General features: G+C 49.8%; 1 protein-coding gene across 4 annotated transcripts in view; it reads right to left on the bottom strand.

Moving 5' to 3' along the window:
- The window catches only part of Nos1 (nitric oxide synthase 1 (neuronal)), a 180,846-nt gene that overhangs the window by 44,375 nt on the left and 111,197 nt on the right, over positions 1–25,274 (bottom strand). For all 4 annotated transcript variants that reach the window (XM_005396543.2, XM_013520394.1, XM_013520393.1 and 1 more), the window contains exons 4-13: positions 20,571–20,699; positions 19,184–19,329; positions 16,975–17,137; positions 16,142–16,233; positions 11,454–11,595; positions 8,536–8,675; positions 6,603–6,777; positions 3,332–3,433; positions 1,248–1,442; positions 423–508 (exon numbers count right to left, since the gene is read on the bottom strand). In XM_005396543.2, the coding sequence (XP_005396600.1) occupies positions 423–508; positions 1,248–1,442; positions 3,332–3,433; positions 6,603–6,777; positions 8,536–8,675; positions 11,454–11,595; positions 16,142–16,233; positions 16,975–17,137; positions 19,184–19,329; positions 20,571–20,699 (1,370 nt within the window). The remainder of the gene's footprint in view (positions 1–422; positions 509–1,247; positions 1,443–3,331; positions 3,434–6,602; positions 6,778–8,535; positions 8,676–11,453; positions 11,596–16,141; positions 16,234–16,974; positions 17,138–19,183; positions 19,330–20,570; positions 20,700–25,274) is intronic.

The raw sequence follows: 25,274 nt of genomic DNA, 5'->3' as shown, positions 1-25,274 counted from the left end.
TGGTCTTGAACTCACAACGATCCTCCTGCCTCAGCCTCCCGAGTGCTGGGATTACAGGCGTGTGCCACCACTCCTGGCTAGTTCCAGCTCTTTCTAACTCTGGCCTCATGACTTCCTGTTGAAGTCGGCCAAAGTGGGAATGTTTACCCCACGGAAATTGGCACACATTACAAGGCAAGGTATCACCATGACTGTTACCAGGAGAGCTGGTTCCCCAACATACTGCTGCCTCCAGGACAAGCATTTAGGAAACGGGTCTGGAAGTGACCCCAAGAAGAGCTGCAGCAACATTCTCATCCCAACCCTCGACAAAGGCAGCCTGCGGGGTTGTCAGGAAGAGGTTGGGGCACAGTATCTGCCTGGCCTCCTTTTCTGGGGCTCTTTGAATCTGTGGGCACCCCCACCCCTTGCAGGATACTCACTCTGCCAGCTTCTTGAAGCCGATGGCTCGTCGCTTGGTGGGGGTCCCGTTGGTGCCTTTCCAGACGTGGGTGTTCCAAGGATCGGGCTGTGAAGGAAGGAATGGGGTCTGGTCACTGCCGTGAGGGAGATGCACATGCCTCCCTGCCTGCTCAAGCCTCAGGTAAGGTAGCCATGGGAACCTTCCTGCATCAGCCTGCCCATCCTTCTGCTCAGCCTTTGATCCCTCTCAAATGAACACCCTCCCTCCTTCTGCGGTACTGTGGTTTGAACCCAGGGCCTTGGTGCTGGGTCACACCCCTCCAGCCTTTTTCATTTTGAGACACGGTCTGACCAAGTTGCTACATTGCCCAGGCTGGGCTCAAATTTGCAATCCTCCTGCCTCAGCCTCCCAGAGTGTTGGGATAACAGGCATGCACCACCGTGTCCAGCAGCAAACTCTGTTCTTGCCCTCTCATTTTGTGTGTAGTGCTCTGTCAGCTAGACCTGTGCAGCCCAGCACAGGAGGCACGGGCCACACGAGGCATGGGCCACACACTTGTGTGTCCACAGTGCTGGCCTGAGCCCGAGCTGAGATGTGCTCTGAGCATCACATACACACTGGATGAGGAAGACCTGGTAGGAAAGAGGTGGGCTGCCAGGTGTGGTGGCGCACACTGCAATCCCAGCACTCGGGAGGCTGAGGCAGGAGGATTGTTGCGAGTTTGAGACCAGCCTGGGCTACAAAGTGAGCTCAAGGCCAGCCTGAACTGTATAGTGAGACCCTGTCTCAAAAAGACAGAAAAAAAAAAAAAAAAAAAAAAAGAAAGAGGCGGGGGCAGCCACACCTGGTACTCAAAACAGGGCGTGAGCCGGTAGTTGAGCATCTCCTGGTGGAAGACAGGGGTGATACTGCCAGACATGGGGGGCACAATCCACACCCAGTCGGCCGGGCAGCCACCGCGACAGCGGTATTCGTTCTCCATGTGCTTGATGAAGGACTCGGTGGCAGAGTGATGGTCCACGATGGTCACTTTGTCACTCTGTGAGAGGAGAGGGGAAGGTGAGCCGGCGGCCGGAGACGTGGGGTAAACCCCTCCCAAAGGCGGGGCCCGAGGTGACTCCGCGCAGTGTAAGGAGGTCAGGGACCCGCGCACGCTTCTTCAGCCCTCCCGGCTCTCCCCGCGAGAGACCTGTGCCGGTGCCATGGCGCCTCCGACGCCTTTCTCACCAGTCTCCCCCTCTTCCTCCTCCCCTGTGCCCCACTTTTTTGATAACAGGGGGAACCTCAGAGGGTAATAAGCTCGGCTCAAACAACTTTGTTCTGTTTTCCTTGTGTTTGTTTGTACACTTATTTAATACTACAATTACCTCTTATTTAAGGGCACTGATAGAGCCCTTCATTTATAGTGGTGACATAAAATCCTTGTAACATACAACGTTTTAAGTCGTAAAGATGAGCTGATTAAAACGAACGAGTACAAGGCCGCGGACGTGGAGGATGGAATGTCTGGGGCGTGCTCCGGTTGGCAGAATTTGGATCCGTATGTTGCTCCCCTCTAAGTCTTATCCTCTTCTTACATTCTCCTCCTCTCTTTCTTTTTTTGTTTGTTTGGTCCTGGGATGGAACCAGGGCCTTCATCCTGAGTTACATCCCCAGCCCTCTTTATTTTGCCCAGGCTGGACTCAAACTTGTGATCCTCCTGCCTCAGCCTCCCAAAGTGCTGGGGTTACATTCTTTAAAGTCACTCATGCCACGTACATCCCTGCTGTCTCTGGCTCACCGATCTTCATTCTGGCCCACAGAGAGCCAAGCCGTATCAACAGCTCCTCGAAGCTCAGTGGGAGGTGGCTCTCCCTCCCTGGCCTGCTGAACTTGTGTCCCTGCTGTGACATCCGTCAGTGTACCTTCTTCTCGCCCCACTCCTGATATGGTGACAATCATGGTTTAGATCTAGATGTGCCCCTAAGTTCTTTAGGGGCTTTAGGAAGGTCACTGGATTATGGGAGCTTAGAGCTAGCTTGCTGTTAGGAGCTTGGGTCTGGTCGGTGGGGGCATGGCCTGAAAGGGTCCCTAACCCCTCCCTTTACTCTTTGCTTTCTGCCCGCCATGTCTTGAGCAGCTCTCCTTTACCATGCCCCTCTGCCATGCTGTCCCGCCATGGAGCCGACAACTATACACTGAAACTGCTACAAACTGCACCAAAATAAACCTTTTCCCGTTTAAGTTGTAGGAGTTGGGATTGTTCTCAGGGACAAGTAACTAAGACAGGGATCTGTGGCTTCTCCTGCTCTGCATCCCTGCTTTCCTTGAGACTTGCTTATCCCACTGTCTGTGTGTGCCTCAGGGACATCTGTGGGGTCCTAGCTGCCAGTATGGGACACTCGCCCTCCGAGGACACAGCTGGTGTCTACGAGACTGATCTCTATTCTGTACATCCCTGCTTTGCAAAAACCACAGAGTCCCGGTTGATGCCTGTTGTCCCAGCATAATTATCAGTGTCTTCCTTGTGCTCTCAAAAGTTTCCTGGGTTTAAACGATGGCTTTTCTGGAAATCCTATTACAATGTCACTTGTCAGGGCCCTCAGTGGCTCCCGTAATGAGGATGAGCACTCTTTTCTGTTATGTGACAGTTTGGGAGTTTGATCCTTGAGATGACAAGAAGCAGACAACATGTCATTCCGATTGGAAAGAATCAGAAGCAGCAAGTCATAGCTCTCTTTCCCCCATCACCTATTTGTCTTTCACCAGATGGTTCCCACCAGACGCAGAAAACAGGAGGCCACGCGGGCAGGAAGTGGTCACACTGGGGGACAGACACCCCCTGTGGGCCGCTCCCGGTGGGTGGGTCTCCTGACCCTCTGCACCAAAGCTCTGGAAGACTTCTGCCCCGCTTTGGGCTTGGGCCCGGAGAGCCCACCTCAGTGCTACCTGGAAGCTGTAGAGGACGGCGATATTGATCTCCACCAGGGCCTGGTCCTTCCACAGCGAGGACGTCTTCCTCATGTCCAAGTTCATCTTCTTGGCTACATCCTGCAAGGTGAAGGGAGCACAGACTCACAGCTGGCCACCTTGAGGCTGTGTACTACAGAGGCGCAGGGCCGGTGTCTTTATGGTTTTTCTCAGCTACCTAACCCACTCACTCGAAGGCTGATTGAAGCACGCATTTGCTCAAAAGAGTTCTTTTTAACTGAGAACTTACAAGCAGCAGGAAACTAGAGCATTAGCCATGGGCTCTTTAATTATGAAATGTAGTTTTTCATGGAAGGGGGAGATGTGCTAACTCCTAGGAAGGAAGGAAGACAAGAAAATGGGAGGAAGAGGGCTGGGGGACTGGGTTGATTTAGCCAGGGTTGCCAGGGCAAACTCTCTGTGGAGATGGGACACAAGGCGAGGCCTAAATGATGAGCAGAAGGAAGACACCTGCAGATGCCAGGAGGGAGACACTGGATGCAGCGAGAACAGCAAGTGCAAAGGCCCTGAGGTGAGTCTGGCTTGGGCTGTTTGAGAAGCAGAAAGATCAGTGTGCTCGGAGGGTGGCAAGCATGGGGGTATTGGTGAGGGACTGGATGACTGGATGACATAGGACCTTGAAGGGTATGTCAGGGAGTCAGGACTTTACTACATGTGACAGGGTCTTTGGTGCTCGGAGGGTGGCAAGCATGGGGGTATTGGTGAGGGACTGGATGACTGGATGACATAGGACCTTGAAGGGTATGTCAGGGAGTCAGGACTTTACTACATGTGACAGGGTCTTTGAAGGGTTTTAAGCAGAGATTTTGGTCCGAGAGTGACATCATTTGCTTCCCAGTGGGAAAAGCTCCCTCGGTTTGTTGTATTTTCCCTCCTTGAGTGGTAATTACTTAGACTCTAGCCCAGTGATGGCGACCCTTTTAGAGCTTTCAATTGATACAAGCAGCCTGCTGTGGCACGCATGCCATAAGTTCGCCACCACTGCTTTAGACCATGGGCTTTGAGTTCCCAGGGACACCTCCTGGACTCCATTTGACAACTGGGGAACTGAGGCCCAGCAAGGTACCTGAATTTGTCCCAGGTGCACAGAGCCTGTGGGCCTTAGAATAGAAGGCACGGGATGCCTACCGAGTGAGAGCTGCATCCTTCCCAGCTGACACGTCTGGCAAAATGAATTGAACAGAAACAGCTCAGGACATGCAGGCTCCAGCGATATCAGGAGTAAAAAGACCCAGGGGCAGCTTCTTCATTAAAGCTTGGCTTTTCCCTTCCTCTGTGAACGCTGGTCCTAGTCACTGGGGGGACCCAGGTCTCATTACAGGGCTGGAATGCAGCGATTTCTCTCTCAGGTTTGGGGTAATTGCTTCCTGGGCCCAGCCGTCACTGTTTGTATACAAGGGCAGCTGGGCTCAGAGGGCTGGAAGAGTCCCACGGAAGTTAGCCGGTGACTTTGCAAGGGAAATTTATTCAGAGAGCAGAGGGAAGACGGCCTAATTCACTCACGGAGGCCAAGGCTTTGGGATCGGCCTGGCCCGTGACGGATCTGCGGGAAGCAGCACTCTGCTGCCGCTTCACGTAAATTCACACAAAACCCGAGTCAGTGTGTGAAAGAGGCCGGGTGTGCAGCCAGGCTTGCAGTTATTGCTGTTCTGTAGCGTTATTTTGATTCAAAGAAGAAAAATTAGTTGCAGAAAACAATATATGACTTAAAATCCCCCAGTGCAACTTGAATCCCATCTGTGGAAACTGCTTGTTTCCGGCCAGAAGTTAGTATGGGTTGCTGGCTGCCCAGCAGAATCTACTGCTATTGCCTCGACCCCATCCGAATCCTAGGGATGGACTCCGGGGATCCCAAAACTCCCGATGTAATCCCAGTGTGTGGCAAGGCAGAGGAACACTGCTGTTTTCCAGGGTGACATCAGTGGATTTTAATAACATAAACCTAATGCTTGGCCCTGAGTGCTAATCTTCCCTCTGCACCTTATTTACTGTGTGACATAGGCCTAGCACCTAACCTCTCTGTTTCTTTGTGTCCTCTTTTGAAACAAAGCCAATAGCGACAGACTTTGCTATGGACATGTACTGGCAAAAACAGCAATCCTAAACATGGCTTGGTGGTGCACTCTTGTAATCCCAGCATCTGGGAGGCTGAGCCAGGAGGATCGCAAATTCAAGATCAGCCTGGGATATGCAGTGAGACCCCATCTCAAAAACTCAAAACCCTACATCAAAGCAAAATACAATTCTGATACTTTCACCGAAGCTGAGCTTCAGGAAGCTCTGTTCTGGGACTCCAGTACATAAGAATGCTCAACTGGGGAGAAATGTCACATGACCTTAAACTTTGTCACCAGATCCCTCCAAGAGGCCTCAGTGTCTTCATCTGTACAATGGGATTATTGCTATGGCAAGGGTGAAATGAGAATGGAATGCAGTGGGCTCTGAATGACTGAGGAACAGTAACTTGGGTAGATCTCACAGATGTTATCTTGAATAAGAGACCTGTAGCCAAGCAACCAACCTAGCAAAAACACACTGCTCATTACTGTCAGCCCTTTCTGTCCTTAAGCCACACACCCACAGATTCAAACTAACTTGGACGGAACATATTTGAAAACAAATTGCATCTGTACTGACCAGGTACAGACATATCCTGCTGTGTGCACATTATTCCCTAAACCACACAGTACAGCAACTAAGTACACCTTGTATTTGATTTAAAGTATACCGGAGAAAAAAAGGTATATGGGAGGATGTGCTTTGGTTATGTGCAAATATGCTTTTTCATATAAAGGACTTGGGCATCTGTGGATTTTACCTTATGTTTTGCAGTACTGGGATTGAACCCACAGCCTTTGCACTGGGCTACATCTCCAGCTCTCTTATAGTTTTAATTTTGAGACAGGTTCTTAGTAAGCTGATAAACTGTCCAGTCCGGGCTCAGCCTGTCACAGTGCCCTGCTTCATGTGTGGGTCTGCGCATCTGTGCAGGTACTGGAGCAATCAGCTCCAGACGTGGAGGGTGCAAAGTACTTAAACAGCGCGTGGAGGGTGCAAAGTACTTAAACAGCGGTGGCCTGAGGTCTGTGCTCTGGGAGGTGTTTACCGTTGTTCTCGTCACATGAATTCTGCTCTGACCCCTTCCGATTTCCAAACCGTGAGGCTCATTCGTGAGCCAGCGCCCTCTGCCTCCTGCTTGTCTCCTGTGGGGACCAGGGAGGGGCCTTACCTCCAGGATGTTGTAACGCGAGCTGTCACAGTAGTCGCGGACGCCGATCTCTGTACCCATGTACCAGCCGCTGAAGGGACAGGCGCTGAACTCCAGGCCACCGATCTCCAGCAGCATGTTGGACACGGCAGGGAGGCCGTACCACTTCAGGCCCAGGTCCTTGAACCAGTCAAACCTAGGGAGAGCCATGCACCCAGCTCAGCACGGGGCAGGGCGCACCAATGGGTGGGACGTCCTTTCTCGGGGGTTGCTATGTGGCGGACTGACTGGGCCTATGCCTGGACCTGATTCTGTGGAATGCTGGGGCCCAAGAACATGCATTTTAAGCACAGGTTTTCCATGCGGTTCAGATGGACATCCAGGCCTTGGAACACTGCCTAGGGTTGCTGTTGGTCTATCAAACCCACCCTGAGAGTGAGTCCAGGCGAAAGCTCAGAGACCTCACTCTCCTGCAACCCACAGAGCTCCTCTCTACCCCAGGGCCTTTGCACGTTCCTCCTTCCTGGGCTCTTCTCTCTTCCCTGTGTGTTTCCATTTCTCACCTACACTTAACTCTCAGCTAAAATGTCGCTCACTCTGGAAAAGTCTCCCTGATGGGCTATTGGGTCCAGGTGACTTCCTGCTTCTAAGCACCAGGAAATTTCCTCTGAAGCACTTTCCTGGGATTAATTATGGAGTCTCTGTACAGTATGTGTAAGAGCTTCTTTTGGAGACAGGAAAACTACATAGCCAAGGACCAAGTCAAAAGTTAGCACAGTGCCTGCCAGGAGTGTAGATAATAACCTGTTGATTGAGCCAACAAATGATTGAATGAGTGAATGAAGGAATGAAGGAAGGCCAAGTTTCAGCAAGAAGACTGGCTGTGTTTCTGCATACTAAGGGCATCCGAACCCTCAGGACACTGCTTCCTGTCCAGGGCCGGGAGTAAGGCAAGGCACACGACACGCTAGTCTGTGTGCAAATTTTTTTTTTTGTCTTTTTGAGACAGGGTCTCGCTATGCAGTTCAGACTGGCCTTGAGCTCACTTTGTAGCCCAGGCTGGTCTCAAACTTGCAACGATCCTCCTGCCTCAGCCTCCCAAGTGCTGGGATTACAGGCGTGCGCCACCACACCGGGCTCATGCATGCAAAACTTAAGGGAGAACTAACAGACTCAATAATCAAGATCAAAACTACTATTTAGTTTTGCAATATTTTGAATTAGTGCAATTTTTAAAAAATCAGGAATTAATGCCATCGATATACATATGATAAACAAAATACCAAGACTCTTGACAGACAGGGCCCTGCCCTAGGCTGGGTGATTCACCTTGGGCCTCTCATCCTGATCTCTGTTTTGAGCTGGATTCTGTAGTTATTTAAAATGTTGCTGCAGAGCTTACCACGGATTTTTAAAAAAATTAATACTGATTTTTAAAAAATGCACTGCGTTCACATCCCATTGATCCTGCTATTGAGTTTTTAGCAACTCTCTGGCTCTCGTCCCTGAGCCTAGCGCCTCGCTGTGGATTTTCTCTCCTCCCAGGGGCTAAGGCTGTCTATGCTGTGTACTCAGCCTGCACAGCTCCTGCCGGGACCAGATTCCCTGGGATTTCCATCCACACCGGGTCAGCAGGGTGTTAAGCGGATCTCTCTGTGGCATGTTTGTGCCTCAGCGAGACAGGAGCTGGTTCTGCTCTTCCAGGCCTGAGGGCTGGGCAAGGGGCCGGTCGCGGGTGACTGATTGTTTGCGCGGGGAGGAAGGAGAATCTGATTCAGAAGGAGGAAGGTGCCAGGCTGCCGTGGAGAAGCAGCCCACTCTGCCCCAGCCCCACAGCGAAGCCAGGAGCCAAGACACCCTGGCAGCCTGGGTGTGCCTGCAGAGAGAGCCAGGGGCACCGGGCTGTGCAGAGAAGGCCTGCTCCCCCCGCCGCCCCCACGCGGGCCCCTCTTACTTGGGGTGTCTGATGGGCACCTCCAACACCAGCTCCGGCGGGATCTGGAAGAGCTCGGGGTCGTTGCCGTTGGCCTGGAGCAGCAGCGGCAGGACGTCGAAGCGGCCCCTGGGAGGTTTCCAGCCCTGCTGGATGCAAATCTGCAGAGAGACCGCAGGGTGGCGTCACGCCCCAGACCCTCTGAATGTGACAGCTGACAGCCGGGAACCTCTGTTGCCGTGGCCGGAGGACCAGGCCTGGGCCAGTCAGCAGCAGGTGCCGCAAGACACGATGCCAGGCGTGGTGGCGCACGCCTGTAATCCCAGCACTCGGGAAGCTGAGGCAGGAGGATCATTGGAAAGTTCGAGACCAGCCTGGGCTACAAAGTGAGCTCATGGCCGGCCTGAACTGCACAGCGAGACCGTCTCAAAAAAAAAAAAAACACAAAGACGTGCAGCCTCTGATGTGACTCACTGTGGAAAATGCCTGTGGAAGGCGGCTGTCCCGTAGAATATCGTAATGAGAGCCGCACAAGGAAGCAAAAATTCTTAGCGGCTACATTAAGAAAAAAACCAAGGGACTAAAATAATTTTACTAATATATTCCTTTCTTGTTTGTTTCGAGACAGGGCCTTGCTGTGTAGTCCAGGCTGGTCTTAAACTCATGATCTTCCTGCCTCAGCCTCCATAGTGCTGGGATTACAGGTGTGTGCCATCACGCCTGGCTATTTATTTTGAATGATGAATTTACCATTCAACAATATACTTTATATGAGCATTTATTTATTATTAATATATTAAGGTATTACTATCAATATATTCCAACTATATATTAGGTGATTAAATATTTAACATTTATTTATCTAATATATATCAAATGTGTAGTAAATGACATTTTGAAAAACACTAAATATTAACAGTAATTCATTGCTGATACATTATTAATGTGAATATATCCCAATAATATAGTTAAGATGGGTGTGGTGGTGCACGCCTGTAATCCCAGCACTTGGGAGGCTGAGGCAGGAGGATTGTTGCAAGTTCGAGACCAACCTAGGCTACAAAGTGAGCTCAAGGCCAGCCTGAGCTGCATAGCAAGACCCTGTCTCAAAAAAGATCAAAAAAAAAATAGTTAATGTTTTAATTTGTTAATTTAGTAAGCTTATTAATTTATTATATATTAATCTAGTATACCCATATGATCGTTTCAACATGTAATCAATACAGGAATTATCCATGAATTATTTTCCACTGTCTTTTTGTTCTTAGTCTTGGCGATCTGGTATGTATTTTTTTGTTTTGTTTTTTTTTTTTTGGTATCAGGAATCGAACTCAGGACCTTGACCTTGCCAGGCAGGTGCTTGTGCTGTTGAGCTATATCCCTGGCTCTGGTATGTACTTTCATTAAAATTTTTTTTTTTATCTTTTTGAGACAGTCTCGCTATGCAGTTCAGGCTGGCCCTGAGCTCACTTCGTAGCCCAGGCTGGCCTCAAACTCGCAGCAATCCACCTGCCTCAGCCTCCTGAGTACTGGGATTACAGGAGTGTGCCACCACACCCGGCTTTCATTGATATTTGAACTAGCTAATTTTTTTTTTTTTTTGTACTGGAGATTGAACTCAAGGACTTCACAGTGAGTTACATCCCTAGCTCTTTTTGTTTTATTTTCTTCTTATTTTGAGACAGAGCAGGGTCTTGCTAAGTTACGAATTCACCCAGGCTAGGCTCAAACTTGCTCTCCTCCTGCCTCAGCCTCCCAGAGTGCTGAAATTACAGGCATGCCCTGGCACACTTGCTGCACCAGCTATGTTCGAGTTGCTCGAGTCACCAGTAGTTCGGGGTGCCCCTGATGGACAGCACCGGATTAGAGGGTTTCTGAGGTATAATCATGCGGCTAGGGTTGGGGTGATTCTGTATGCCGAGTTAGTGTGCTGGATCCCGGCCGCAGGAGAGCATGTCCTGGTCAGAAGGTTCTGCAGCCAGAGCGCAAGAGGCTGCCGTGTTTATGTTCTGCTAACCGCGAGCAAGGTCAGCCAAGTACGCCGTTAGCGCTCAGCCAAGTGGGCCAGAGAGTTTGGCTGAGCCTTTCACTGCACAGGTGCGATTCCCGGTCGCCCTGGTTACAGCCCCCTTCTCCCGGATAATCACATTTCCCTAGGAAGAGCCGCCTGCAGATGGAGGCGGCAGGGAGGGAAGGGCAGAGGTGCCCCAGGCTTGGGAGGAGGCACAGGGTGGGTGGGAGAGCGTTTGAGCAAAGGACAAGGAGCAGCCTGGCCGAGCGACAGATGAAAGGTGGCTGTGAGTGCGGGGTCTGCCTGTGGGGCTCCCTTGGGCCCAGTTTACCTGTGTTACCCATGGGTGAGACCCCCTGGAAGAAATGGGCAGGGAGCCGGCGGTGTGGACTCTCCTGGTGGCTTTTAGGAACTGACACGGCTACCAACAAGGGTGGTGTGTATGGGGGAAATCAAGCCACCAGAATGGCTGCATGAACACAGGGATAAATGGTACGAGGTGGACGTAGCAGCTAGCTGAGAAAAGGTGGACGCCAGCCCTGGTTTCATCTGTCCTCTCCTGGTGGGAGGCAGGAGATTTGTCCAGTGGTTCTAGCTTTTCCTTTACTCACTTAATAGCCTGTGTAGCTCACTTGGCATTGGCGAGACTCAGTCTACACAACCATAAAATGGGGCAAAAAAAGAAATAGGACAAGAGTTGGGCGAGGTCGCAGCATGAAAATGACCAAACGCCCAGTGAGAAAAGAACCAGAAGACAGTGGGGGCTGGGCAGCCACATGGAGGTGCAGGTCCGGAGAAGGGTTGGCTGCTCCCCCTGGGAGAGCAACGGTAAGTGAGAAGCAGTCTGTAGATAAAGAGCTTGGGGACCTGAGAGCCTGGATGGGGCAGGGAGGGGGGTGCGCGCGCGCACACGCACACAAGCTCGCACCTCTGTGAACTGCACGTTTGCCGGGTCCCCCAGGGTGGAGCCGTCGGGCTGCTTGTAGCCGGCGTAGCGGATGAGCTGGGAGTTCCAGACTCGGAAGTCATGCTTGCCGTCCGTCCTCTGGGGAAATATGGTGATGGCTGACCTGCAGGGAGCACGCGGGACGCCTGGTATCAAGAGAGGACTTGCACTCGGAGGACACCCCGGAAGAGGTGCTGCCGGGCCAGCAGCTGCTTGGGTATCAGCATAGAGCACATCTATGCCAACCCAGCAGCTGTCAGGAGGGTCCCCAGCTGCCCCTCTGCTGGGACCCCCGCTCTGTGTGAGGCTGCAGGGGGCCCAGGCCAGCCGGCCAGAGGGAGGAGGAGGCTTCCTGGGCCAGGGACTTTATGACAATATTGACATGAGCCAGCCTCCCAGGGCATTCTCTAGCAGCTGGTGGTCTCCAGGGGATCATCAGACCCTACCTTCCACCTTCACTTGTTTTGTGAGAAAGGGTCTCATGATGCAGTTCAGGCAGCCTCGAACTCACTATGTTGCTCAGGTTACCTCAAACTCATGGTAACCCTCCTGCCTCAGCCTCCGGAGTGCTAGGATTACAGGCGTGCACCACCACACCCAAGCATGGATCCTCTGCACAGCACACCGCGCGTTCCCAGCTCCAGGCTCTCTCCTGCTACCAGCATTCATTTGACACCCTGGATAAATCCTCTAGACTTCACCTGCCTCACCTGCTCATATACAGTTAACCTCCAACCACCTTTCCCCAGCCTCAGTCCGTAAATGTCCCCAAGCCCTATCCTTGGGGGGGCAGAGACCTACTCTCCTGCCTCCACAGGTGGCTGCCTCTCAAATAGACACTTGCTCTTTTTGCAGAACTCAGTTCGGTGATTAGCATATTCCATGGTGGGCAAAACGGCTGGCTCAATAACATGCTCACCCGATTCCCCACCCCTTGGAGCACAGCAAAGTCTACAGATTTCTGTTGAAAAAGAAATCAGCTCGCACTCACAGTCACGTTTATTTAAGAGAAAACTGTAGGCTGGCAGCCGCTGGCCTCACCTTCCTACAAAAGGAACCATGGAGACTGATTCTACAAGTAAATGGTTTGAAGCCTCTGTTGAGGGGAAGCCCCCAGCTGGAGCCCTGGTCTTTTGCTCTCCCCTCTCTCTAATAATTTTATTACTGCATGTTAATGGTTCATGATGGGCTTTATTCTGCGAAGTTGGTACATGCATTTAAGGTATGTCAATCAATTTCAATCCCATGACCCCTCTCTTCTCCTCCTGATGGGACCTGTCCCCATCTCCGGACGTCTGCTCCCGGTTTTCTATCCTCTCTCTTCTGTTGTAATTCTCTATCTGTTAATTGATGTATTTTAAGGCAATACAGCACGTGCATAACATCAAAGAAAAAAATCACAGGGACATCTCAATAGATGCTTAAAAAGTCTTTCACAAAATCCAACACTCCTTCGTGAAAAAAAAAAAAAACCCCTACTGAAAAGAAGTGTAGAAGACTGACCATCACTTAAAATGATAAAAGTCGTATATGACAGGTGCAAGTCAACATCATACTGAATGGGGCAAACCTGAAAGGATTCCCTCTAAAATCTGAAACCGGACAAAGATGGGCACCGTCACCACTCCTGTTCAACGTGGTTCCTGAAAGTTTAGCCAAAACAACCAGGCAAGGGAAAGAAAGGAAAAGGATCCAAGTGGAAAGGAAGAGGTCGAATTCTCCCCCTTTGCAGATGACGTGCTTCTTAACGTAGAAGACTCCGGTCTCACTGATAAAAGGGACACAGCAACAAGTGTTAGCAAAGTGTGGAGCGGTATCTTAGCACCAAGGCCAGTGATATCTTCGCCTCTCTCCTTGGCATCATATAAGATTAAAAAAGAAAGGAAGGAGAATAACTTTTCACCAGGTGCTGGGAGGTCACCTGTCTTACGCCAGGAGCTTCTGCCGGCTGGGGTCATTGTCCCACCAGGGACCGAATCCCAGGCTCCGGGGACACTGTCCTGGCGTCCTATCTCAGCATATCTTAAATCCACCGCACAGCCCAGAGATCTTCTGCCATACACGTTCCTGTAGGAATCCCTTGCTGTCTCTTCCCCGGAACCCCTATATGCTGTCAAACAGCACATTTGATTGAAATTCCCTTTTTGCACACGCCATCTCCTGTCTCACTGGATTCGTAGGGCTGTCTTTCTGAGTGCAGTTTTTAGGTCTTACCCTTTATACAAGAGAATGAAGTATTTAATCTTGCAGGGTTGAGATGTCACACTTGGGGGTGAGTTTAGAGTCCAGACTTAAAGTGAACATCACAATGTCAAAAGTGTGCTTAAAAATCTCTTAGCGATTTGGATGTGGTGGTGCACACATGTAATCCTAGCACTTGGGAAGCTGAGGCAGGAGAGTTGCCAAGAGTTTGAGGTGAGCCTGGGCTACACAGTGAGTTCCAGGCCAGCCTGAGCTATACAGTGAAAACTTATCTCAAAAAACCAAGATAAAATAAACATTTTGTACTCTGGGAGGTTGAGGTAGGGTGGATTGCAAATTTGAGCCCAGCCTGGGAAATTTAGTGACTTAGCAAGACTCATGTTTCACAATAAAAATAAACAAATGAAAATAAAAAGTGCTGTCAATGTGGCTTAGTGTGACAACCGTGGGTTCAATCCTGAGTGTTGCAAAAAAAAAAAAAATCTATCTTAGCAAAAGACTTAGCACCATATTGAAGGTGAACACAGAATGAGCTAAACAGTTTGCTTTCTGGCATTGAGGCACACTGATAAAGCTTGTTTGTGTAACACACATGTATTTTAGAAGAAACATCAGAATCGCATACAGTGTATGGGCTGCGAGGCTTAGGCCATGTGTGGGAGCCAGGGCCAATGCATGACACTGAACGAAGCTATGCCTTGCACATCCTGGCTCCCGAAGCGCAGTCTCACTGAAGGGCAGGTGGACCGCTTTGTGCTGTGTAAATTATGTCAGCCCCTCTCTCTCTTCTTCTCTTTGGCTATCCTTCCTCTCTTATGTAGAAAGTATTTCTGCACTTGGTATACATTCTTTATGCTCGTCATTCTCATACACAAGGCTAAAGCTTTAATAAAAAGTCCGCTGAGTATTTTCATGATAGAACTCATGAAAATTCCCTAGTAGGTATTTGAAAAAAGGGGAGAGGCACTGCCAGACTTGGAGTGACACCCTCTTATCATCTGCTCACAGCACTGTTTGAAAACCACCAGAATAGCAGATTGGCTCTGCCCTGGCTGAAATACAAAGCATCCCCTAAAGACTCATGCAAGGAAGGCTCGATCCTCACACAGCCATGTTCAGAGCTGGGGTCCACAGATGTGACTCAGTCATGAGGCTACTCACCTCACCAATGGGCTAATACACCCGTGAGTTCATAGCTGAGTGGGCTGTTAGGAGGTGAGGCCCATCTGGGGGAAGTGGACCATGGGGACATGACGTAGGGGACTATACCGGATCTGGTCCCTGCCCTTTCCTCTCTGGCTCTTCCCTTGCTCTGACTCCTGGCTGTCGTGAGCTGACCAGCTTCCCTCCACCATGCCCTGCGGCCATGCTATTTCTGCCTTGGAACTGACTAACCTCTGAAACCATCAGCCAAAATAAACCTCTCTTCTTTTAAGTTATTTTTCTCAGGCATTTAGTTACAGTGATGGAAAAAAAAAATCTCCTTGAGGGTTCATTCTGACAAGGCCCTCCACGAATGGTTGGCTATGGGGAAGATTCTTTGATATTTCAGCTGAGATTACGTGGGAGGGAGATCTGAATACTGATCCCTCCTGGTGGATCAGACAACTGGCAAACACCATCCACAAAAACCCATGCTTAACGTAAACAAGCTGCTTTTGGATGAGCTCAGGGTAGTGGTGTGGGGAGGTTGTGGGGCTGTCCCTGAGGTGGCCCTGTGTGTTCCAAAGATGGGGATGGGCCTCCGTGGCTGAGAGGAGATGCTGAGGCAGCAACCAGCAAGCAAAGGTGACAAGTGTAACCAGCGGTCTGAGGCACCCCGGCTGTTCCTGCAAGGCCAGGCAGTGTGGTAGCCACGGCCCAGGCCATGCCTCTTTGTGTTTCTTGTCTTTTTTTTTAGTACTCTATCCTCAGCCCTTTTTAATTTTTAAGAGACAGGGCCTCACTAAGTCACTGAGCTGCCCAGGCTGGGCTCAAATTTGTGATCTTCCTGCCTCAGTCTCCCAGAGCATTTTTTGTCCTTGTCCTGATACAAAGAGTCCAAGGTGTGGCTTGATTTGCTGGGACCTGAAGGAGCCAGCCCCACACCAGCAGAAGGAGAAACTGTCTTTGAAACCAAGGGAGATTCACAGGTAGCTCCAGGCAACAAAGCAGGATGCAGTAAAAGCATTTCATCCCCTGTACTTGGATTCTCCTCTTCCTGGGAACCTAAAGGATTTCTTCTCACCCTCTCCCTGGGGGCTATAACACTGGGAGGGGGTGAATATAACATTTGTGTCTGTAGTTTGCAAGTCACATGGGAGTCCACTTCTTCTGGAAGAGGATAGACATGCGGGTGGGACAAGGAATGCCAGCCCACCCCTTCCAGTGTGGCCTGTCACCAAAGATAGGGGATGTTTCCCTGCAGCTGAGGCAGCTCCCTGCTGTGGGGACATCAGATCTTTTCCCACCCCGGCGGGTCAGCGCACCTGAGGTTGCCTTTGTTGGTGGCATACTTGATGTGGTTGCAGATGTAGTTGAACATCCCGTGTGCCGTGGTGCAGTCGCGGGCATCGAATACCTGGAAGAAGTGTGTGTGGGTCAAAGGCCTCCTCCTCCTCCTTCCCACAACCCAGGCCAGTCTGCCCATTCCCAAGAGCACACAGAGCCCATCCCAGCTGTGGGCCCACTGGAGTGATGGGCATCTCATGACTGAGGTCCAGGCTGTGTTTTATTACTTTCTATAACCTAGGCTAATAACCAAGGTCAATCAGAACAGGAAAAGTCCCCTAAAAGTAAGCATGGGGTGTAAGTGAATGGGAAAAAGGGATGGTAACTAAGGGTAGGAGTTTGAAAGGCCTGGTTATATTTTCTGTTAGGTTACTAGGGATAGGGATTAAAAAACAAACAGAATTCAACACCTCCCATCCTAATAACTAATGTACTTACAATATTAAATTGTTCCCTAGAATAAAGTCATACCAGGGGAAACAAGCTAATCTCTTCAGGGCGTAGGCAGAGAACAGAAATAAATCAAGAGAGGAGGCGTAAGACAAAAGGGAGTGGTAGGGTCTGTGGCAAACTGGAGAGCATAAGCTCTACCAGGAGATATGCAAATTCAGGTGAGAAAAAAGCAGTGTTTGCTGAACCAGACATTGCTATAGTCAGAATTTGGCTATAATCTGAGGATCTGGGATCTGGGATCTGGTAGGTCTCTATGGCCAATAGGTAAAAGGATTTGACCTTTTGCAAAGTTCCATCTGCTCCTCTTTCTCCACTCCCCCACCAAAGGTCTTCCAGGCCTCTCAACCTCAGCGCCCACCTGCAGCTTGGACCACTGGATCCTGCCAACGCAGCGGGCAGCATTCCGCCAGGCATGTTTGGCCCCATAGATGAGCTCTGTGTCCTTGAGCTGGTAGGTGCTAGTGCTTTCGATCTCCTTGTTCACTTCTTCCAGCCTGTCCATGTGGGCTTTGGAGCCAAATCTGAGTGAGGACAGAAGGGACATGGGAACATTACAGCTATAGTTTGGAAGGGTCCCCCAGTGGCCCATATGTGGAAGGCTCATGGCCATCCTGTGGTGCCGTTGGTGGGTAGTGGAAGCATTAAGAGGTGGGGCCCAGAGAGAGGAAGTTAGGTTATTGCGGGTGTGTCCTTGAATAGGACTGGGTGACTCAGCCCCTTCCTGTCTCTTTGCTTCTTGGCTGCCATAAGGTAAGCAGCTTCTCCTGCTACACACTCCTGTGCTGAGGTATTATGCTGCTACAAGTCCAAAAGTAACAGGGCCAGGCAACCAGGGACTGAACCCTCTACAACTATAAGCCAAAAGGAAACTTTTCCTCTTTGTAAATTGATCTTTCAGGTATTTAGAACAATGATAGAAAGCTGACAACACCATCACCCTCTCTTCTGAAGAACAGCTTGGGGGAAGGGAGAAGATAGTACAGTAAGCCACAGCCACAAAGCGCTCCAAGCTGATGTCAACACACAACAGTCTGAGTGTACAGCAGGCACTGTACAGTCAAATGCCCACAAAGGCCTACCAGTGTGGATGGGGTATACTGGCTGGGTGGGGACTGTGACAAAGAGACAAAACAGGTCCCCAAGGGGAATTCAGGACTCCACTCCAGCCGACCATCTGCATTACTGGAATGGGGTCTCCGGGCTGCCAGATCACATTGAAGAGATACTGGAAATCAATTTTTAAAGGGAACTCCTCCAAGTTTTAAATGTTGGCAATATGTCCAATTTGAGAAGGTTAAAATTATGGAAAACTTTAGGCCTGCAAGAAGGTATACAGAACAACAGAACAATACATCCTTAGGCTAAGAAATAATAGTACAGTTTTGTGGGAATGACTTCCCCACCATAGCCCCTCTCTCCCTTCAGGTGACTTTTACCTTTTCTGTGTGTGTGTGTGGTACTGAGGATGGACTCTAGGACCTTTCACATGCTAGGCAAAGGCTCTACCACTGAGCTGCACTCCCAGCCTTTTTAATTTATATTTTGGTGCTGGGGATTGAACCCAAGGCCCTGTGCATACTAAACGCATGCTCTACAACACAGCTACATCCCTAGCCCCTCCGATTTTAGATTTTCAGATTAGGAAAAAAGTCTATGCAAATATTCTCAGGTCTGAAAACTTTGAAATCTGAAATACTTTTGATCCGGAGCATTTTAGATAAAGGATATTCAATCCTGTACTCCATTACTGGAATACCACACCTTACTTATCCTTGTCCCATTGATGGAGCTGAGTGATTTCCTGAAGGTTTTTTTTTTATTTTTAAAATTACTTTTTAAAATTTTGAAACAGTCTTGTTAAGTTGACCAGGCTGGCCTTGAGCTTATGATCTTCCTGCCTCAGCCTCCTGAGTAACTGGGATTTGAGGCATGCACCACATATGAACTTTCTTTAGTTGTGATTTTTTTCCAGTGATAAATAATGTTTCTGTGTACATGACTTCTTATCCATAACTTCTTTTTTTTTTTTTCCGGTACCAGAAATCGAACTCACAACCTCGTGCTTGTCAGGCAGGCATTGTGTGACTGAGCTAAACCCCCAGCCCCTATGCATAACTTCTTATAAACAGGTATAAGTATTCTAGGTGTGGAATTGCTTGAAATGTTTCAATTTGAGGGAGGCAGTGTGTGGAGTAAACCCAGGGCTTCTGCACTGAGCTACAACCCCAGCCCTGTTTATTGTTTTTATTTTGTGACTGTGTCTTACTAAATTGCTAAGTTGCTTAGCCTGGACTCAAACTTGTGATCCTCCTGCCTCAGCTTCCCAGAGTCGTGTGCACCACACCCAGCTTGAAAAGTTTGAAATTTTCAGCAACCCTTTTGCAGGCCAAACAAACCCTTCTAGGGGCCAGCTCTGACCCTCTGGCTGCCAGTCTTTGACTTCTGTGTGTGGCGGGCAGAGGCCTTATGCTCAGGCTTGGTTCACCTGTCTGTAGTTGGAGCTTAAGTCCTTGTTCGTGGCACTCAATAACTTACCCTGGGGCTTCCCACAGTTGACACACACTTGCCTTTTAATCGATGAGTAGTACTGATCCAGGAACTCTTTGGCGAGGGGGAAGAGCTGACCCTTGGTGCGGACATCTTCGGGCCTTCGTGTGTGCTGAGGGGGCAGCATGATGGAGCCTATGCAGATGTGCTCCGTGCAGCCTGTTTCCTGCAGGGTAGAGAGACTCAGGCCATTGCTTTGCCAGGTGTGGGCTGCAGCCTAGGCTCTTATATGCATAGATAAGTTGATCTGGCTCTTAATTCCCTGGGGATTTCTCAGTGGTCAGCTTCAAATCATTGTTGGGTGTGGTCATCAGCCAAGGTAAGGAACAGGGAACCAGGTTTAAAGGTCCCTGAAATGTTTATTGTTGCCAGCTAGGGGAATAGGGGTGTTCTGAATAGGAGTCAGAATCATTGGTACTAAATTTCAAAATATGTTTTGATTCCACATTGATCAAGAAGAAACAATTGATTACAAAAATTGGTCCCAATTCTTTCTGTCCCTGTATTCTCTTTGTAACATAACTTTACAGCAACTTCCATGGGGAGGTAGAGCCTGTCTTCCCACTCCTTGGATCTGGGGTGGCTTTGGCCCATAAAATATAGCAGAAGTGACCCTGAGCCCAAGCCTGGGCTTCAAGAGACTTTGTATCCTTCTGCAAACATAGGCGGCAAGTCCAAGCTATCTTGCTGGGGGAGGAGTGTCTGGGTGAAACACAGTTATGTCAGCCAGAGCCACTTTACACCAGCCTGCCCTGAGCTGTCCCCTTGGGTGACTGAAGGCTCATGTGCTAACCTCACTGAGATCATCTGCGTTTGGTCCCGATCAGCAGAACCACCCTACTAATTCAGAAACTCTTGAAAAATAATACATAGTTTTTTTCCAGCCCCTTAAACTTTGGGGGCCCATTTGTTACACAGCAATAGCTACCTAATACAACATTCCTCCAAAATGCCCATTTTCAAAGATTTTAAAAAATGTATTGACCTTTAAAAATATGATATAGATATCTAGATGACATACTGCAAAATCAAGGAAAGGTTCATCAAATTCTCCATCAGTGGCCAAACTGAGACAATGAGAGTATTTTCAGAGCCAGCAACTGTCCTTGAATTCTGAAGGGTACAAGGTGCACTGATAAAAAGCATCTGCATAAGTGAGTGAGAATCCATCAGTGGTTCTCCAACAGGGATGAACTTCCTGTCTAGGGGAGGTTAGGAAATAGCTCTGGAAATCTTTTGGTTACTATACATGGGCTGGTGTAGTGACACCTAGGTGGATGGGAGAGGGGTGATGCTAAACATTGTGCCATGCATAGGACAGCTGCCACAGCCAAGCTGTATCTGGCTCTAAATGCAGGCAGGGCTGAGACAGAGCCACTCTGGTCTATACCCGGCTGGGTTACTCACCAGCGTGCTCTTGAGGTGGAGGGTGTCTGTGAGCACCACATCAGTCTCCCAGTTCTTGACCTTGAGGAAGCGGGGGCACTTGGAGGGGCTGCCATTCTTGGTGGGGGACTGTCTGCCTGAGGCAGGGGGCTGGAGGAGAGAATGCAGGTGAGCATTAGGCAGGGTCTTGAGGCCTCAGGGCCTTTGCATGAACTATTGTCTCCACCCTGAGCAACTTTAGTCACCTGTTTGTCTTTACCTCTGGAGACAAATGGACCCGCAGCAGTGGCTGGGAGACAGATAAGGCTCAGGCTGACCTGTGTTGGCCCATTGATTTGAGATCTTACTCCTAAGGATTCCATCTACCTTGCACGTTTTCAGGTGGTTGTCTTATTTGCCCAGGCAGAAGTGTTCCCATGTGTTAGACAAACATCAGTCACCCAGCAGCTAGAAGAGAGAGACAGCAAGCACACCCACTATGGAGGCCTAGCCAGGAGGGGAGTGACAGGCCGAAGGGTCTTGTGATGCTCGTACAGACAGTAGTAGATCAGTGTGGTGTGATTAAGGAGCTGATTCCCAGATGGAAGCCACAGAGAACACTGAAGAGCAGACACTGAAAACTAACGTTCCATAAGCACTTACTAGGTGTCAAGCAATAACTGTATTATTCCCATTTTACAGATGAGAAAACCAAGGAACTGTGGCTTTGTATGAAGAAGAGAGACCCAAGTACCTCACCTGCTGTCTCCCATCACGGGATGCTCTCTGCCAGGTTGGGGGGCAGCAGAGTATCCTCACCAGATGCCAGTGCCATGCTGGTGGAATTGCCAGCCTCAGGACCTGAAACCAAATAAACCTCTACTCTTTCCAGTTGCTCTGTCTGTGATGTTCAGTGATAGGCACAGATCATGTATACTAGGGTACTCATTAACACCTGTTAGTACCCCAGGGGCCGAGCCACAGAACCTCAGAGTGGGGACCGTGGCACTGGTGTTGGCTCTGGGCTTGGGAGGTGGACGGGTGGGGAGGGTGGCCAGGCATGAGGAGGGGTGGGGTGGGGGCGGGGCGGCAGCTGGCAGCCGTCTGTAACAGGCCTAGGAAAAGAGGCCATCTGCTGGGGTTCCAGATGTGCATGCGGCAGGGCACCCTCCACCTGGGGCTTCATGGGGCTGTGCACTGGAAACCGGGCATTAGGAGGCTGCTGGCCGGGCTGTTGTGTTTGGGCTTTGATGTTTTAATTATCCAGCGGCAACATGAGGGGACTCTGGAGGGGACAAATGGGGAGACTAACACAGCGGTCAGGTGCAGGGAAGTCCTCCTGCTCAAAATGCAGACTAGCAGCACTTAGCGGCTCTGATGTTGGGGACAGGGCACGAGGCGGCTTTGGGCTGTGGCTACCGCTGTCCTTTCCTGGCTTCCCATCTGCGACAGGACAATGGACGCTTTCAGGTGACAGGAGACATGGTCTTGCTGTGCCCATGGGCCTTGAACTCGGCAAAGCAGGCTGTGAACTCAGGGACATCTCAAAGCCTCTCTTGACACCTCCTTGAGAGGCCCTGAGCAGAGGTCTGGGCCAGGTCTGCAGGAGACTGCAAGGTCTCCCATGTACAGGGCGCTCAGCCCACCGCTGGGGAGACTGCACAGATGGCTGCCTGCTCGGAAGCAGGGGTCTGAAGACGGCAGCTGGGGGGTAGGGGGCACTCCCTGGGCCTGCTGCCGGCTTCTGTCCAGCCCCTGAGTGAAGAATGGTTTTTCTACTTTTAGACTGTTGACTATAAAAATCCAAAGAAGAATAATACTTTGTGACACATGAAAGTTATATGCAGTTCAAATTTCAAGCTCCATAAATAAAGTTTTGCTGGGCTCAGCCGCTCTCATTCGTTCCTGCCTTGTGTATGGGTGGCTTCTTTTGTACTCTGGTGGCAAAGCGGGGTAGGTGTGATGGGGCCCAAGACTGGACACCCACAAAACCGACACGATTTCTCATCTTGCCCTTTACATAACAAGTTTGTAGATGCTGGAGGGAAAGGGTCTAATTCTACGGGCTGAACACGGAGTGTCATGCATCACTGCTAGAGATTTCCTGATTTTTCTTTAAAACACCACCCAACCCTGCCAGACACAGTAGTGCATGCCTATGATCCTAGAACTCAGGAGGCTGAGGCAGGAGGATCGCCACAAGTTCAAGGTCAGCCTGAACTACACAGGGAGACCCTGTCTTGAAACAACAGCACAAAGCCCTAAAACATCACCCAGCCCTGTTACCCATGCTCCCTGCTACCTTTCTCATGCTTTAAATGTCTTCAGAGCGCTTGTCCCTGCTTGCAATAACTGTGATAGCATGTGTGCAAGAGCACATGTGCGTGTGTGCATGAGAGCATGTGTGTGCATTCTGAGAGCTTGTGTGTGTGCATGTGTGGGAGCATGTGTCTGTGCATGTATGTGTGTGTGCAGGTGAGGAAGCGTGTGTATGTGTACATGTTTGAGCACATGTACACATACATGTGACAGCATGTGTGTAGTGTGAGAATATGTATGTCACATGTGCATGCATGTGAGAACATGTATGTGGCATGTACATATCTATATATCTTTACAGCTTATTACTTTATATATACATATACTTAGATAACACAGGTGTCTCTCGGTATCACAGGCAGCTGGTTGCTTTGAGGGCCAAAATCACGGATGTTCAAGTCTCTTATATAAAATGATGTAATATTTGCATAAAACCTGTGCATGTCCTCCTGCATAGCTTAAATTATCTCTGAAGTACTTATGATACCTGACACAATGTAAATGCTATGGGCATAGTTGTTGCACCGTATCATTTAGGGAATAATGGCAAGATAAAAAAGCTGCACGCACATTCAGTATAGGTGCGATTTTTTTCTGCACAGTTTCTATCCGCAGTTGGTTGAATCTATGCATACAGCGTCTGGGATGCAGAGGGCTGAGTGTGTTTTCTGACTGCCCACTCTTCAGCCTGCTCTGTCCCCACCCCTGGGACAGTGGCACCCCCACATATGCTCGACAAACATTTGAGGTCTGAATTAGACTGAGTTGTGTCTTGCCAAGTTCACATGTCAAAGCCCTATGCTACAGCGTGTCTGCATAGGTGACAGAGCTTTTAGGAGATAACTAGTAATCTCCCAAAATATGAGTAGGGTGGTGCCTTCACTAGTAGTATTGGTGGCCTCTTCCTCTCTCCTACATGGGGACACAGGGGGAAAGCGCTCATCTGCAAGCCAGGAAAGAGGGTCCTCCTTGGAACTGGGCTATGCTGGTACCCCGATCTCAGACTTCCAGGCTCCCAAACTGTGAGAACATACATTTCTGCTGTTCTAGCTGCTCGGTCCACGGTGAAATACAAAGTCTAAGTGAATTTTAGAATTGCAGAGTCACTTCTGCTCCGCAGAGGAGTCTGCTCTTGCTTTAGTGGAGAACAGAGAAGCCCTGCAGCTGCCCAGCAGGGCGAGTGACACCATCAAAGCCATGTGTTAGGAGTATGGACGCTCCCTGACCCGCCACGGGGCCACAGTCTGCCAGGGCCCATTGTATTCTGAAAATATCATAAGTTGCAAATGCATCTAATCTGCTTAACAGCTTAGCAACACAGCACACTGTGGAGTGTTGGTTGTTTCCCTGCTGATTGCATGGTTGATCGGGAGCTGTGGCTTGCTCCCCCTAACCAGCATGGAGGGAGAATCATCCCGCACACCCTTGCCCAGGAAAAGATCCAAATTCAAAATTCCAGGTATGATTTGTACTGAATGCATCCCACTTTCGCACCGCTGTCCAGATGAAAACTCCTAAATCAAATCACTGCGTATGGGGCTTGGGGTGGGTCCTTATGTGACCCGGACGACAGGCTAAAGGGTGCAGATTAAGAGACAATGGAGGGAGAAAGGAGAGGTCAGTGTGGACTTGCGGCTCCAGTCTGCATGCAGGAGGACCAGTGAGCCTTTTAGGGGATGGTGGGAAGTAGGGTGTGGGAGTCTGGGGCAGAAGGACAGACAGCATGAGAACCAAGAAGACGTAGACACAAAGGCCAAGCACTGCCCTTCCCGACAACCTGCAGTTGGGTCACATCACTGCCCCTGCAGTTGGGCCTCAGGGACACCAGCTCTGAGAGCTACGGTAAGGGAGGGGAGCACTTGCAAGACCCAGAACATCTTTGGAGCTGCTTGTGGCTGAACTGTGTCCCCCTACGCTAATTCATATATGGACACCTCTGAGTGTGATCTGATTTGGAAATAGGGTCTTTGTAGAGGTGATCCCATTAAGATGGAGATGTTAGGGAGCTATTTGATCCAATACAGCTGCTATACTGAGAAAAAAGGGAAAGTTGGGCTGGCCATGGTGACACACATCTGTAATCCCAACACTCTGGGAGGCTGAGGTGGGAGGATTGCAAGTTTAAGCTTAGCCTGGACAACTTCGTGAAAACCTAGCGATCAGTCAGTGGGGTAGGGATATGGCTCAGTGCAAAAGCCCTGCGTTCAATCCCAAGTATCAAAAAAAATTTTTTAAGGGGCTGGGGATTTAGCTCAGCGGCAAAGCGCCTGCCTGGCAAGCGCAAGGTTGTGAGTTCGGTTCCCGGTACCGGAGAAAAACCAAAAAAAAAAAAAAAAAAAAAAATTGCCTTTAAGGTCAGTGAGGACAGAATCTCAGTGTGGGGATGGGTATTTGACCTTAAATGAGGAAAGAATTTCTTTTTCAAAG

The sequence above is a fragment of the Chinchilla lanigera genome, unplaced genomic scaffold (assembly GCF_000276665.1).
Source record: "Chinchilla lanigera isolate Chin_1 unplaced genomic scaffold, ChiLan1.0 scaffold00054, whole genome shotgun sequence".
NCBI classification, from domain to species: Eukaryota; Metazoa; Chordata; class Mammalia; order Rodentia; family Chinchillidae; genus Chinchilla; species Chinchilla lanigera.
This window is presented reverse-complemented; position numbering and strand designations above follow the sequence as displayed.